The sequence below is a fragment of the Silurus aristotelis genome (genome assembly GCF_946808225.1).
Source record: "Silurus aristotelis genome assembly, chromosome: 23".
Classification (NCBI taxonomy): Eukaryota; Metazoa; Chordata; class Actinopteri; order Siluriformes; family Siluridae; genus Silurus; species Silurus aristotelis.
In genome coordinates this window covers 10,320,659-10,337,507 of record NC_139596.1, presented here as the reverse complement: position 1 = coordinate 10,337,507, position 16,849 = coordinate 10,320,659, and the positions used below count along the sequence as shown (strand labels likewise).

Below are 16,849 nucleotides of genomic sequence, written 5' to 3'. Positions count from 1 at the left end.
TTTTGTTGGTTATTTTCAGACAGCTTATGTTCTTATACATGGTTGATTCCTACTGTGAATCTGTGACATTATCAGACACATTATCATACTGTCTCTTATCTCCTCCTAACACTTCCATATTTAAAATAAATTCATAAATCAAAGTTACCTTTGTAGTCTAAAAGCTTCCTAAAATTGTATTTCCCATTAAAATTGAATTAAAACTCACTGGTTGGTCTGGAGGCCTTCAACCTCCAGTATGACTCCTTTCTCATGCAACTTGGCACCTGTGTACTTCAAAGACTGCTGCTTCGACTTCTTACTTCCCTTCTCTTCATCCTTTCGGTTCATTTTGATGGATCTGCGTGAGTTCCTGTGAAGACACAAAACGTCAAGTTTTAATTCGAATTAAACTGAGCCTTTGCAAAAGGAAAATAAATGCAGAATGTTGGTCACTAACTTTCTGTTGAGGTTATCGAGGCAGGTTTTGATGTAAGTGTCATAGTAATTGATCTGGTCCTGGTAGAAATCTGCCTTGGAGTTAAGGGCACTCAGGGTCTGCTGGAGCTTCACCAGTTCCCCTTTCCTCCTCTGCCTGTAGCGTCTCTGGTACCGAATGTCCTGTTATTTGAGAGTACAAACAAATGAACCTACTGCCTTTAAAATGTAGTGTGACTATTCGTTTATAATGAGTCATGAGAAAGATTTTATTTTGATAATTTTTATTTGAGCTGACCCTGTGTGAGGTCACCACCACAAACATCTACATTTGTGGAGAATTTGAGGATAATATGTCTAAGCTGCATTACAATAAGTAAAGTATACTGTACATCCTCATAATGCTTGACTATGATGCTATGGAAGATCTTTAATACGAGAATAATATTTCTGTTCTAATGTTATTGTAAATGTTATTGTTATTAGTAATATGTAAAAAAAAAATAAAAAAATAAAAAAATACTATGGTCAGATTTTTTTAATGAAGAATTTAGATACACCTTACAAAACTTTAGAATCTACAAGCCTATAGCAGCATTATACCTTGGAGACATCATTGATGAGCTCCTGGTACTTGTTAGCGGAGTTGACCAGGCCAGCCTGTTCCAGAGTGCGCAAATTCCTGAGGATCTTGCGTTTCTTTTGTTCTAGGGGCAATTGTGTGTCCTCCAATAAAGCCTGGCTGCTCTTCAGCCCCTCTGGAGCAGTAGCGTCTTGTGCTGCCCGCCGCTCCACCATCTTATAATGCTCCGATTCCTGCATGGCACAGAACTGAGTCTAAATAATGCAGACTTAAAGACAACATTTTGCATGAATATTCTCAAAAAATCAGCAGAAATCCTGAGGGTCAGCACTTTTTCCACATGATAAGTAAAGACATAGTAAGACATTTTTATAATTGATTCGAATGTACGTTTTAAGACGATCCGCACGCATCCAATCAGATACAGTGTCATTGCACCAATGGCCACATCAGATTATCCGCTTACATGTGAGAGCATTTTATGAAGGAATGTTATGTAGAAATAGCGTCTAACATCATGGAGAAGGATTGATCGTCATGTCAGGATGACCTTATACCATCAGATGTTAAACAAACTTTTGTCAAATGCTAAATATGCAGAAAGTCTGTTACAACCGGTAGCAGCAGCACCGCTAATTTATTCCAGCAAGACACCAAGCTAATTGGCAAGAATGTTCAAAGCTGTAAATACTGTAAATAATACTACTGGTTTGAATTTGCTTGATTGATTATTTGGAGTTGACATGGATATTATTCTGACTGAGAGGTTTTTTCTTACTCTGTGTACAGAAATATTGAATGTTTAATTCAAATTGCACAACAAATTTGCTTTCATAGTTTATTCAAATCTTCTGCAAAGATATTTAACTAAAGAACTGGTTTACATTCATTTACACCATGTTGATGTTTATTACATGCCCTCTAAAAATACAATGGTCCTTCACCAGATGGTTTTTCTAAATACTAAGCAAGTGAATGTTACTTCAGTCATGTTGTTGTAGTTATGTTTTAAGTTGACTAGTTATACACTATAGTTATATATATATATATATATATATATATATATATATATATATATATATATATATATATATATATATATATATATATATAGTGAGGAAAATAAGTATTTGAACACCCTGCTATTTTCCAAGTTCTCCCACTTAGAAATCATGGAGGGGTCTGAAATTGTCATCGTAGGTGCATGTCCACTGTGAGAGACATAATCTAAAAAAAAAATCCAGAAATCACAATGTATGATTTTTTAACTATTTATTTGTATGATACAGCTGCAAATAAGTATTTGAACACCTGTCTATCAGCTAGAATTCTGACCCTCAAAGACCTGTTAGTCGGCCTTTAAAATGTCCACCTCCACTACATTTATTATCCTAAATTAGATGGACCTGTTTGAGGTCGTTAGCTGCATAAAGACACCTGTCCACCCCATACAATCAGTAAGAATCCAACTACTAACATGGCCAAGACCAAAGAGCTGTCCAAAGACACTAGAGACAAAATTCTACAACCTCCACAAGGCTGGAAACGGCTACGGGGAAATTGCCAAGCAGCTTGGTGAAAAAAGGTCCACTGTTGGAGCAATCATTAGAAAATGGAAGAAGCTAAACATGACTGTCAATCTACCTCGGACTGGGGCTCCATGTAAGATCTCACCTCGTGGGGTCTCAATGATCCTAAGGAAGGTATGAAATCAGCCCAGAACTACACGGGAGGAGCTGGTCAATGACCTGAAAAGAGCTGGGACCACCGTTTCCAAGGTTACTGTTGGTAATACACTAAGACGTCATGGTTTGAAATCATGCATGGCACGGAAGGTTCCCCTGCTTAAACCAGCACATGTCCAGGCACGTCTTAAGTTTGCCAATGACCATTTGGATGATCCAGAGGAGTCATGGGAGAAATTCATGTGGTCAGATGAGACCAAAATAGAACGTTTGGGTCATAATTCCACTAAATGTGTTTGGAGGAAGAAGAATGATGAGTACCATCCCAAGAACACCATCCCTACTGTGAAGCATGGGGGTGGTAGCATCATGCTTTGGGGGTGTTTTTCTGCACATGGGACAGGGCGACTGCACTGTATTAAGGAGAGGATGACCGGGGTCATGTATTGCGAGATTTTGGGGAACAACCTCCTTCCCTCAGTTAGAGCTTTGAAGATGGGTCGAGGCTGGGTCTTCCAACATGACAATGACCCGAAGCACACAGCCAGGATAACCAAGGAGTGGCTCTGTAAGAAGCATATCAAGGTTCTGCCGTGGCCTAGCCAGTCTCCAGACCTAAACCCAATAAAGAATCTTTGGAGGGAGCTTAAACTCTGTGTTTCTCAGCGACAGGCCAGAAACCTGACTGATCTAGAGAAGATCTGTGTGGAGTAGTGGGCCAAAATTCCTCCTGCAGTGTGTGCAAACCTGGTGAAAAACTACAGGAAACGTTTGACCTCTGTAATTGCAAACAAAGGCTACTGTACCAAAAATTAACATTGACTTTCTCAGGTGTTCAAATACTTATTTGCAGCTGTATCATACAAATATATAGTTTAAAAATCATACATTGTGATTTCTGGATTTTTTTTAAAGATAATGTCTCTCACAGTGGACATGCACCTACAATAACAATTTCAGACCCCTCCATGATTTCTAAGTGGGAGAACTTGCAAAATAGCAGGTTGTTCAAATACTTATTTTCCTCACTGTATATATATATAGTAAAAAAAAACTGAAATAGAAATCATGTTTCGGTCAAAAAAAATGTGGAAAAAACAAAACAAAACAAAAAACACAATTTTAATTTTTTTGCCATATTCCACAGCCCTGGTACGATACGATGAGAGTTAGATATGGAGTATTGCCGTTGTTTTGAATAACACATGAATTTAATATCTTATTGAACATTTTTAGTCGATACAGTACTTTTTCAGAATAAGGAGACTTATTTGATGAGTTGAAGCGTTTTTCTTATTTTTCCTGTATCTATAAGAACACATTATAATACTTGGTATACTATTTAATGGTTGAAATCATTACCTGTTGAGAAGTAGCTGGAGTCTCTAGAATATCTATCAGTGTTTCTCCAGGCTGAATTCTCACCACATCCATTATCAGCTTCTTTGTTCTTTGAAAAAAAAAAAATAATAATAATAAAATTATATAGAAATGCATGATTTTATTGTCCTATAAAGTAAATAATAACTTCAGTCATTGATCACTGGCATTTAAACTGATGACTGATGGATGTGACTGACAATTAAACAAGTATATGTCATTTATATTACAGTATATTTAAACTTTTGGAATTAATAGTAAACATATTTCCTAAAAGAGCATTTCAGTGCAGATTTTAGTGAAGATAATGTCGTAGTAAAATGGGTTTACCTGAACATGAGACCACTATCTACATACACACATAGACACAACAGATATTATCTGACTGCTTATTCACCAACCCTGTATGTGTGTTTAAAAAATTCATCCTGAGAGACTATCAATAGTCAATAGTTGCTCATATTCATAATATTACTAAACACAGAAGTATCATATACATCTGAAGCCCTAGTTTAGGGTGTGCCATGACAGGAAACTTTGTGTTAGCATTCCAAAAGCGAGCCCTGACATCAAGCCCCTGTTCTGTCTGCACCAGTGGGAAACATTCTGACTCACTCGTCCTGCCTTCTCCCCAGAGACCCCGTGCACTATGACACTGTGAATACTGTGATAAAGAGAGAACATACGGCCTGATGAGATGGAATGCGCTTCACAACCAGAGAAAAAGTGTGATACTTAGTTATTTAGTAGACGCAGTAATATAGACAGGATCGTGGTCTTCTTGCATTTCTCCTCATTTCATGAAATGTCACGAATTTTGTAAAGCTTAAAAACACCAGCAAAAGAAAAACGTGGATGAAGAGGAAGAGATAGCAGTGGCTTGCATGTCACTTCCCAGCATGAAGTGTGAGAGATAGTGGAACAGGAAATGAAGGCTGGATTTAAAAATAACAGTAAATGTTCATATAAGTTACAGTCAGGCTAATCACCCTCACTAGAGAAAACAACAGACTGATGTACGACCTCTATTTTTCACCAGAGTTTATGAGATATGACTTACTTCATCATTAGTCCCTTTATGTCTTTGTCATCACCATCCACCAGCTCAAATTTGTTCGTGAGTGTAAGAGAGATCTCAGTTTTTGCCAACTGACTCAGTGCGTTTTCTTTGTTGGGATCATTCGGATCAACAGCGCCTTCACCTACAGTATTTATAGGAGAACAATGTTTAGTCTGTTGCCCTGTCGCATAGATTCCTGCTTTTAATGAACCTGTCTATCCTGGATTTGATAAATGTGTAATAACTTTGTTAGACGGTCGTATTTCTGGCGTTTCCTTTTTCTACTAACATACTGTTTTGTATAACAGCCATAGCAAACAATTTGAATATCGAAAGATCTTTAAAATTAGTTTGGAATGCATATACCAATTAGTGACTCCATGTCAGGAACATCTCCCAAGTCATCCAGAAGTTCATGCAGAAGGTCACTGGGTTCTGGAGCGATGGCTTCCTTGTGCTCCAGCACAAGCTGTTGGCCAAACATGAACAAATCACTTCATACATTCTGCTGTGTAACAGAGCTGGAGATAAATTTTCACAAAATTTTTTTTTTTTTTTAAGATTTAATAAACTTTTATCAAAGCAATGAATGCTTACTCAGTGCTACCCCAGCTAATATAATGCAACGTGTCAATATGGTATCTCCATCCCAGTCTTAGATCTGGTGTACAGTGTGTTCTTTTGTTCTACTGTTTTACAAAACGAATCCAAAACAGATGTACCTTTTTTGATAATGTGTACTAAAAGTCTTTTATCTCTGTCAGCAGTAGGAAGGTCTGACATGGAAGTCAGCCAGTATAAAGAAAAAGCTTCAGCACTTCACAATGGTGATGTGCTAAAACAACAGTCTGGTTTACATCACACAGGGACCTCCCCACATACCGCTCCTATGAATCGCTGTTCCCTTTCACCACCTTCATGAAGAGCTACAGTACAAGCAGGCTCAGTAACTGTTACCTCTTCCTCATGCTCCCTGGGCCCCACAAAAGCAAGAAGGTCACAAATAAAGATGCAGTTCAATCCTTCAGAAAACTGACCAGAACTTTATCACGAGAACAAGGTTATAAGATAGGGCTTGCAAAGAATGTCCCTGTCTAAGCTACTTATGGTATTTTGCCATCTTTATCTATTTTTACTCGAGGGAACATTCGCTACTCTACAAATTCAATATTTATGCTTTTTTTCTTTGAAGCTTAATGCCCTTGAATTCGTTTGTTTTGGCCATTGGTGACTAATATGCTGGGAATGCTGCATGTGGAGAACTGTTCAGTCTTCCTAAAAGACAAGTCATTGCCATCCCGTGGCCCTTGGAGTTGAGATGATTCACATGCATTCTTAAGTGTCTGAACGAGCAATACAGAAGGTCTTTTCTCCCTGCTGCACTAATTTATAGGCGTACAATATTACTCATGTATGTGCAATATTACCTATGTGCAATATGTTTGGAAGTGTAACTACTTATTGGAGGTCTCTTTTTCTTTTGTATTTATACACTGTTATGTATATAATTTTACTATGTACCTATATTTTTATATATATATATATATATATATATATATATATATATATATATATATATATATATATATATATATATATATATATATATATATTTGCACATTTCTTTTTCTTTGCTGCTGTAACATAGAAATTTTCTTATCTTATCTTATCTTATCTTATCTTATCTTATCCTATCTTATGCACCACTCTGTACCTCCTGGTTAGAAGAAAAAGTCAAATCTGCTTCCCTGATGTAGCTTCAGCAGCTTCGAGACAAACGTTTTCCGTGTGCAACACTCCACACTCACACATTAATATCCCATATGAAAGACTTTTTCCTCTTAAAATGGAAAGGATCCATTACATTGAGCTACAAAAGATGTTGACTAAAACATAGGCTGTTTAAAGGATAATAAATGTTATTACACAAAAATTGTATTTATAAAATATGCAAAGGAACACAGTGGGATGAAATCACTACAAGGAGAGATTATGGATGAAGAGAGGTGTTGCCAGCATTTCTCACTCTTGATAGGAAAACAAAAAAAATAACACTTGACACAAATGGGTACATGATCACAGTCTTACTGAATGAGTGTTGATGATCTCTTCTATGGAGATGTAGATGACAGGCTTGCTAAGTGTCACCATGTCAGAGTACTCATCCACGTTAAACTTCTCTTCTGGAGCCGGGACGTCACATGCAGCCTGGAAGAAGGCTCTGCAAAAGACAGCACACATGCAGTGTATTACTAAAGTGTATCGATCACACGCCACTATACAGAATGATTCAACCGCAGAACATGATGGTTTGATTTTCTTGTGGAAAAATAATGAAGTAGGAAAAGAACAGGGGGAAAAAAGTGTAATTCCAATGCTGGGGCTTTCCAGTAATGATGACAGGAGTCTGGGTAAGCTGCACGTACCCAGAGTAGGAGTATGAGTAATAAATCTATACACACCCTCACATGCTCTAAAGTCACCTCCCGTCTCTTTGCTGATGCCACACTTTAACACAAAGGCAATTCCTCCCTGTTTACCGCTATGTCCACGTTTAATGACCCTTTACTGGAATGTGAACGTAATTTTAGTTTAAAAATGGAAAAATTGCTCAACAACTTCTGAGAAGCCACATATGTAAAGAACAAACATTATCCAATATTTCATCTGGAAAAAGAAATAGTACATTTAAAAGGCTTGAGAAGATCAGGGAATTTTGCAGTATGTGATATAAACTTGCTGTTGTATCAGATGACAGGTTCTGGATTATATAAAAAGGTCAATATAATCATTTGGGGTTTTCAGGAAAGATAAAACCTTCATTTTAATATTATTGGGTGGCTTTATTTTATTCTGGTTGCACACTAACTAAACTAGATCTCTTTCAACCTTAAAAATGTGACTGTAAAATCTATTCCTAAAAAGCTTTCAGCTTCATCAGATGTCCCTCTGGTTAAATAATGGTTAAGTGATTCACACAAAATTACACTTATATTCGCTGGTCATATTGTTAGTGACTGGTGTGAGTACTTTAGATACTGCTCCTAAAACATTCCTACATCATCGTCTTTAGCGTTTACTCAGAACGGAACGGACCCTCCCCCCCCCCCCCCCCCCCCCCCAAAAAAAAAAAAAAAAAAAAAACAGTCAGTGGCAGTTCCTTTAGAGCGGAAATGCCTTGTTTATGACCAGATGGGTCAAAGCTGACAGGAAGTCTACTGTAACAAAAAACAGCGACTTTGGTAAACAGAAAGACTTCTCAGAACACATTGAACCTTTAGGCGGATGGGCAAAAAAAAAAAAAGCTGAACACCACATCAGGTTCCATTCCTGTCATTCAAGAACAGGAATGTGAGTGTCAGATGAGCACAAAGAAACAGGACAGTTGAATAGTGGACAAACATTAATTTGCCAGATGTAGGGTTGCATTTTGACATCATAGAATACATTCATGGACTCAACCTGATTTGTGCCCTAATGATCATGCTGGTGGTGTTTGTGTAATGTTGAGATTTTTTTGCTGGCACACATTAAAACCCTTAATATCAAACAAGGATGGTTTGAATTCAGAAGTCTACCTGAGTATTTCTGAGGAGCCTGTGCATCTTTTTATGGCAACGATTTACCTATCTAATATCTAGTATGATAATGCGTTACTAAACAAAGCACAAGTTAAAAAAATGAAATGAAAAATGGGCCTTTCATTTAGGATGATATAATATGTGGTACGACTGAACAGCTGCCCAATCTGCAGAAATTATATGATGCAATAATGCCAAAATGGACCCGAATGTCAAAGGAATATTTCCAAAGCCTTGTAGAATTGATGGTATTAAGAACTGTGGCTGTTTTGAAAGCCAACAGGATCCTACCCAATATTAGTATTATATTGCTAATAAAGTGACTTTTTTATGATATTAGACCACTGTTTTAATTGTCTTTCCAATCTCTTAAATAATGTCTAACCTGAATTTCTGGTAGGTGGAAGAAATATAATTGTTCATGGGGGTAAGATGGTCGCTTCCACCCTCAAACAGTTTGTTAGCAGCAGCATGCTGCAGCATTTTAGCCACGGAGCCCAGGTTCCTTCGCTGCTCTGAATGCAGCTGGCCTCCTGCTGTCATGTCAATGATGTCAAATCCATCTGGAGCCACAATAGCTGGGTTCATGTAGCGGTAATAAAGAAGGTTTCCAACAATCTGAAAATGAAAGGACAGAAAGAACTGATTTACTACACAGATTTTAACTATTTAAATGATTTAGTGTTGTCCCACACACTTGTTTTATAGGTACAGTATGAACTTCTGGTGAAATGTTTCACGTCTAACCTTCAGTAGATCATCCTCGGATGAATCAGGGAATTTCTCATGAAGTGTATCCTTTAGAACTTTAGCTATGTATCTCATTGCATATCTGCATGTAAAAAAAAAAAAAAAAACAAGTGTAAAAAACAATGCAATAAAATTCCTTGCAATCCACTGAAGAATTAACAATATGAATTATCGCACAGAAATTTCATAAAACAAAAAGGAACCAAACATATCAGAAAAAAAGGAACACAAAGTCTCATGATGTACACAAAAACCTTAAGGCTATTTGAAATAAAATGTTACTCATTTTCACATTGTGCAAATTCTTTCAATATTTTAGCTCTGGATTACAAATGAGAAGGCCAGTCTGTAGTTTTCACAATAACACTGCCCCCTAGTGTATAATAAATCCTCAAGCTTCTCGCATTGTTTTGAATTATTTTTATGTCCCATTTCTTCTGTAGCAATAGTTTTGTACAATAACAAGATTGATCTAAAAGGCCACCATGTCACAAAGTGCTATCTAGATCTTACGGGATGGCATCCACCGAAGACATAATGGAGCTGAGCACTTTGTCTGTGACGGTGCGCAGTGTGTGATTTGAAGCCTCCAGCCTTTCTCTCACTTCCTCATGCAAAAGAGCCTGTTCCACTGTCACTTCATAGGGCAGTTTACTGAAATGTACAGTCAAAAGAAAAACTATTATACTGTACATTTATTTATACTGTATTATAACCAAATTTTTGATATCTAGATATCAACAAATGTCATATATGTACATATGTGATCATTTACCTGGCCTCTCCTGTAGCAGTCTCTAGCTGGTTGACCCAGGCCTTGTAAATGTCTATGGGATTAGTGTTTATGCCCATGGACTTGTTCTCAATTATGTCTTTCACCATTGGGGAAAGAAGCTGGCGGAGAGCGTTCTGACCTCGCGCACCTCGGTTAAAACTCACTACCATCTTAATGACTGTTGGGTTCCCAGTGACTATGTCCTGGATTTGGTCCACTTTTGACCTGACGGTGTAGACACAAATAAAATTCAAATTCAAATCACACTGAAATAGATACAAACTCAAATAATACCTGTATTGGCAAAGCTAAGCTTAATGCAACGTGCCCTCAAGGATAATAATGATAAAAGGGAGTTTTCTCACTTGATCTCCTCTTTGAGAGCAGACTCGAACAGCTTGAGAAGCAGGTACTCTTCACGCTGGTTCGAGGCATAGTTATACAGGGTGAAAATCACTGTGTCCATAAATTTAGTAGACTTGTTCTGAGGCATCTGGAAGATCAGCTTGGCCAAGTATGATGGATGTGTCTGTTTCAACAACAGGAAATAAATAACACTGAATAAAACTCGATTACAGAATTAAACTCCATTACCAGACGTGAATCAAATTGTAATACCATTTTCTAAAGATGAATACGTTTATAAATAAATAAATAAATACAGTAGAACCTCGGGTTACGAGGAACTTTAAATACGAGCATACATTTTTAATACATTTTGTATTGGGTGTTGCATCAGCCTGCGAGCAAAAATTACGCGCCATATGGCCATTTTTGTGGGCAAGTAAGACCGAAGTGAAGCACAGAAAGCAGAGTCAAGTGTTGCCTCAGTCTTCGAGCAGCACTCGTAAAAGCAGCGTCTCGTGCGAGTGTCTTTGGAACTGTTATTAGTTGAGTTGTAACTGCATGGGTTCTTTGTCGAGTTATGACCGCGATTGTTCGTTCATAGACAGTTTGCGCTGCATTGTAAAGTTAACAGTACTGTATAGTATCGTGACGATGGCCCCCAAGATGATTAAGAAAGACTGGAAGAAGAAGGAGATGATTACCGTAGAATGAAAAAGGAAATTATCACGAAGCGTGAACAGAGTATGCGTGTGGCAGATCTTGCAAGACTTTACAGTTGTACAACATCTACGATCTACGATTTTACAAGAAGTAACCCGCTCCTCCTCCTCTCTCCTCTCCCTCACGCCAGCCACGACTCTCCTCAAAGGTAAAGTGTGAGTTCATTTGTCAATTATTTCTATTTTTTGTGAATTATTAATTTTTATTCATTTCTGATGTAACAAAACCTTTAAAAATGAGTGTATATGTGTATTTATGGACGTGTGGAACGCATAGAGTAAATTTCCTTTATTTCTTATAAGAAAAATGATTTCAGGATACGTGCGTTTTGGGTTGCGAGCTCGCTCCCAGAAGGAATTCAGCTCGTTACCCGAGGTACTACTGTACTCCACACATATAAGCTTTTAAATCTCTAATGATGGAACCAGTCACTCACTTGTAGCAGGTAAAACAAATGCTGGTAAGCCTCTAGTTTTTTCCTCTTCTCTTTGCTCAGGCCTTTGATGCCCTGCTTGTCTCCTGTGGCCAGATCTTCCTTGGTCATTTTGTTCTTTTTGGTCTTCATCTTCTTACTGAGTGACACCACATCCTGTTTAAATGGTAAATAGAGAGAACATAAGCAAGTGCAAAAGTATATCACAAAGTGTTGTTTATTGTATCAGTTCTTACATCCACATTTTTTTAAAATACTTTCATTTTAAAATAAAAAAAGCACATAAACCGTGGAGAAAAATGCCAACTCCATTTTTATTTTGTTCCTACCTGAAGTGTGATTCTATTTTTCACCAGCAGGCCGATCTTAATGTCCATCAAGTTTAAGTCCCTCTCCATCTGCTGATTGGAACGAATCTTAGTTACCACCTCTTCACGAAGACGTATAACTTCCTGTTCCTCCTGCAGGTCGAGGTTACTCTGTTCCAAGAGATGAGCAAACTTACGGACCACAGACAGAGGAGGATCCTGAGCACCGGCTAAAGCACACATGAGCAGACGAAACAAACATAATTAAGAGTTATTGTAGTATGCTAACAACCATGCATGCGTGTGTGCATGAGAGCTTATCCACAGAAATATGTAGCAAATAGTTACTTTACTCACTCAGAGTTTTGTAATCATCTCTGGCTTTGTTTGCCTTGAGAAAAGCCTGAATCTTCACAATCTCCTTTACCTATATGAAAGGTAAAGGTGAATATTCATAATCAAAAAGTTGCAGGTTGTAATTTAAACTGTTATTTACCCAATCATGTTGTAAATGACTTACATGGTCTTTGAAAAACTGTAGTCTCTTTCTGTATGCTTGTCTGGCCCGCCACATTTTCACCAAAGACTGTATCTAAATTGAGACAATAATAACGCAAAAGAGAAAAAATATGAACACAATCTCATAAAACATATCATATGCTTTAATATACTAATATTGTTAAATATCTTAATTTCTTATATAACCTCCTATACTGTATATAACAATTATTAACACGCAATCTTCTCTTCGATCTCTATTTTTTGTTTTTGTTTGTCTTGCTACAACCTCTCCTTCTCTCTACATACATCTATGTCCAAAATCAGTTCATCACTCTGCCTTCAGTATTTAGGATGTGTTCCAGATCATCACACTATTTAGGAAGCCCCAGTGCCCTGCAGATGAGAACAACGTCATCCTGGAAGAAACCAAATGTTTCCTCATATAATATTAAATATTAGTCAGAATAACTTTGCACAAAGGGCTTGAGTAACTATTTTTTCCCTTTCGTTCGTCACACCTGTGCACGTCGATGTATATACAGTATATTAGTTTTATAATATCAGCATTAATAATGGCGTATTCAGCGAAAGTGATTGTTTACCTTGACCACAGTCTGCACATTACTTTGTAATGTGTGCAGCCTGTCCTTGTAAGCTTTCTTCTGTTTATATCCCTTCCAGGATGCCTGTACCACAGAATAAACAATCAGCTGACTGTGTACCCAAACAAATAGATTTATTAAGTATTACATGTTAAAGCTGCCAAAATTATACTATTGACGTAGACATAATGTTTACACACTCAATTATAACCCATGTGAAATTCAAGACAAATTTCACAAGGCACAATGCAGCTTTACAGAAATCTATGTATTCCCTCAATATTCAAAACCATAATTTACTGAATTTTATACAATGCTCTATTGGAAATATAGTACACAACGCTACAACACAACATAGAAGTAGATTATAGCATATGTAGTTAATATACAGAAGAGCGTGTGCTGCCTGGATGACTGTTTAACTGTGTTGAAAGGAGCAAATATTTATGGATCTTAGCACAATAATTGCAACCAGCTTCATATCAGTAACAATAGAACATTAATGAAGGTACAAACAAATAAGATTCAGAAACTTTATGAATGTTACAATTTAAAATGTTGAATCAGCAATTATTTTGCCTATGAACACAAACTTATTTAATATAAGGTTTATGAAATATAAAAATAGCTGTTATTGTTGATGCTAGATTTTATGGGATGGCATCCACCAAAGAGTGTGGTTAATGGGAATAATGGGAATTGTCTAGAAAATGTGTAGTATTTTACTATTTTGTTTAACATTCTGTAATCTTACCTGTAGTTTGACGACACTTGGTTCGTGCTCCTTGAAATATTTTAGTCTTTCACTGTAGGCCCGCCTCACTAAATATCCACGAGTACAAGCCTGTAGCTGTATGATGAGAGGCTCATTGGCCAACCAGAGCTGTTCTCGGTTATATTCCGCTGTCACCCTGTTTACAACCGTCTAAGATAAAAAAACAACATTAATGTTCGAATTCTGTTAGAAAGCAAACAGATAAATAGTGCTGATAGTGCAGATGCTTCTCAGTACTGATAAACCTCTTCTGAATGTAACCTACCTGAATATCCTCTTTTGTGAGTTGTGTGCTGTCATGGATAAAGTTATCTGGTTCCTCCCATGTCCCTTTTTGGTTTTCAAGGTTGTAGAAATAGTTGTATTTGTCCTTGATTCTGTGCTTCACCCAAAAGCTACCACCAGTCCCTAGATACAAGATAGCAATATCTAGCACATGAAGCTGAACTTAACAGAAATATATTTACTATTATCTTCTTCTTCTTCTTTCGGCTTCTCCATTAGGGGTTGCACAGCGGATCATCCGTCTACTCCATCTTCTGTCCTCTACATCTGCTACCTGCATTTCTTACCTTACCACATCCTTAAACCTTCTACTTGGTATTTCTCTTTTCCTCCTTCCTGGTGGCTCCATCCTCAGCATTCTTCTACCGATATACCCCATGTCCCTCCTCTGAACATGTCCAAACCATCTCAATCTCACCTCTTTCACTTTGTCCCCAAAACGTCCTACATGCGCTGTCGCTCTAATAAACTAATTTCTAATCTTGTCCATCCTCATCACTCCCAATGAAAACCTCAACATCTTCAGCTCTGCTACCTCCAGCTCCACCTCCTGTCTTTTACTCAATGCCACTGTCTCTAAACCATACAAGATCGCAGGTCTCACCACAGTCCTATAAACTTTCTCTTTTGCAGATAGTCTTTCACTCTTTATCCTCTTCATCGCTACTCTCACCTACTCCTTACTAATCCTTTCCACTTCCTGCTTCACCATCTCCACATCATCCAACCTTCTCTTTCTCTCTCATTTTCCTCATACATCATCTGCTAAAAATACTCCCTCCACCTTCTCAACACACTCTCCTCATTAGTCAACACATTCCCATCTCCATCTTTTATTGCTCTAACTTGCAGCACATCCTTTCCAGCTCAGTCCCTCTGCCTGGCCAATCGGTACAAAATATTTATTATTATATAATTCCAAATATTTTTAAAGACAGAAACTGCAGTTTAACCACGAAAACCTGTTCATTGGTTTCACCCAGAAAAAACCCAGATCGTTTATAAACTACACCTTTACAAATTTACATTACCTTGCTGTGTGTGTTCAGACTGCAGCTGTTCTAGTTCAGTTTGGTAAAGGTGTGCACATTCAGCCAGCACTCCTCTCAATCCTACACATGGTCTTTGCATTGCTCTCAAAGTGTCTTCCTCATGTCCAGCAGCTATTGCTCGGTTAATGTCTGCCACTCCCTCGGCCACTGGAATGACACAAAGTATAGTCAGTGTGTATAGTCAGTGTGTAGCTACATGTTGTACAGGATGAGTGCAGTTGACTGTAGATTAAGAAGATTTACTGTTTGAAAGAAATTTCTTTTCTGCAATATTTGCCTTTTTCAGTAAAACCCATAATGTGGTGCATTTGTGGTACCTCTATTAAAATATATTATTCTTTAAAAAAAAACCTATTTAACAACCGTATCAACTTCATCAGGATTATAGTGGCTGACAAATAGGAAAAAAAGTACAATCGAGCGTACATTTTAGAGCGTCCTCCTGGTCTTGATTGGCAGTGTGTATCGCCTCCTGAATTTGATCCAGCCACAGGACTGCAGATTCATCCCCTGATTTCTGCATTACAAAATCCACTGAGTCAATATGCACAGGTACAAATGAAAAAAAAAAAAAATTCTAGAAAGTACTGAATGGGTATTGGATACTTAATTGCATAAACCAGATAGTATAGAAGTAACTAATGCAACAATTGTTAAAAAAATATAAATGAAATTCAATTATAAAATGCAATACAAAAGATGGTGGTGTTCACATTGTTTATGTATGTATTTATCATTTTGCTTTGAACCCAGATTGTTATGAGTAATGCTAGTTTTTGGAAGATATGCTAGTTAATTTTGATCTTATGAGTTTTGGGATTTTGTGGATTCATTTATAAGAAGGAGGAGAAAGAAGCAGGATACACAAAAAAAACAAATAATGTCAATAATAAAATGAATATAATTACATGCCTTATCAGCAAAATTCAGTTTGGACCTGGATAAATGTTCTACTCAATGCATAGAAGCAATTTAAAAAAGTGGCAGAAATCAACTAAGGCTATTTATTTATAACCCTTGTAAAGGTATCTTTCAAACTTTGCCAAATTGCAGGTTTCAAACTCTATTCATAGGAATATAAAAAGTCTAGATCTGAACACAGAAGTGGTGAGTCTGCAGCGCTGAGATAGAGCAGCTGTAAAAGGTAAAAGGTTTTACCTAAAAAGAAAGATGCTTGTATGTCTGTTTGTGTGTGTGTGTGTGTGTGTGTGTGTGTGTGTGTGTGTGTGTGTGTGTGTGTGTGTGTGTGTGTGTATATGTATATGTGTGTAAGATCGAAAAAAACTTCCATAAAAAATTTATACCAAATGCTAAAATATTTCCATTTGCTAGTGACAGATTCTCTCCATAAAAAAATTACAATATCTGTTGTTTTACATTTGTTTTACATTAGAAAGACAATACAAAAACCTGAAAAAAAACCCCATAATTTGTACGACATATCGTACACATTTAAATGCTGTTTTTTCTTTAAAAAGGTGACTAATCCTGTGAATAGGCAGAAACTAGAAAGATTAAAAAGGTTCTAAAGAAAAAAAAAAATAATAATAATAAATATGTAAAATATTATTCTATATTTTTTTTAAAAAAGCAA

At 37.0% G+C, this 16,849-nt stretch overlaps 1 protein-coding gene across 1 annotated transcript in view; it reads right to left on the bottom strand.

Moving 5' to 3' along the window:
- iqgap2 (IQ motif containing GTPase activating protein 2) overlaps positions 1–16,849 on the bottom strand; it is a 50,154-nt gene that overhangs the window by 2,573 nt on the left and 30,732 nt on the right. Inside the window, exons 16-36 of the mRNA XM_083526793.1 lie at positions 15,682–15,772; positions 15,235–15,402; positions 14,184–14,326; positions 13,898–14,068; positions 13,144–13,227; positions 12,561–12,632; positions 12,398–12,467; positions 12,062–12,270; positions 11,736–11,888; positions 10,597–10,760; positions 10,232–10,456; positions 9,970–10,110; positions 9,454–9,538; positions 9,092–9,324; positions 7,214–7,346; positions 5,492–5,594; positions 5,126–5,267; positions 4,048–4,135; positions 1,021–1,233; positions 440–600; positions 209–352 (exon numbers count right to left, since the gene is read on the bottom strand). Coding sequence (XP_083382919.1) covers positions 209–352; positions 440–600; positions 1,021–1,233; positions 4,048–4,135; positions 5,126–5,267; positions 5,492–5,594; positions 7,214–7,346; positions 9,092–9,324; positions 9,454–9,538; positions 9,970–10,110; positions 10,232–10,456; positions 10,597–10,760; positions 11,736–11,888; positions 12,062–12,270; positions 12,398–12,467; positions 12,561–12,632; positions 13,144–13,227; positions 13,898–14,068; positions 14,184–14,326; positions 15,235–15,402; positions 15,682–15,772 — 2,993 coding nt within the window. The remainder of the gene's footprint in view (positions 1–208; positions 353–439; positions 601–1,020; positions 1,234–4,047; positions 4,136–5,125; positions 5,268–5,491; positions 5,595–7,213; positions 7,347–9,091; positions 9,325–9,453; positions 9,539–9,969; positions 10,111–10,231; positions 10,457–10,596; positions 10,761–11,735; positions 11,889–12,061; positions 12,271–12,397; positions 12,468–12,560; positions 12,633–13,143; positions 13,228–13,897; positions 14,069–14,183; positions 14,327–15,234; positions 15,403–15,681; positions 15,773–16,849) is intronic.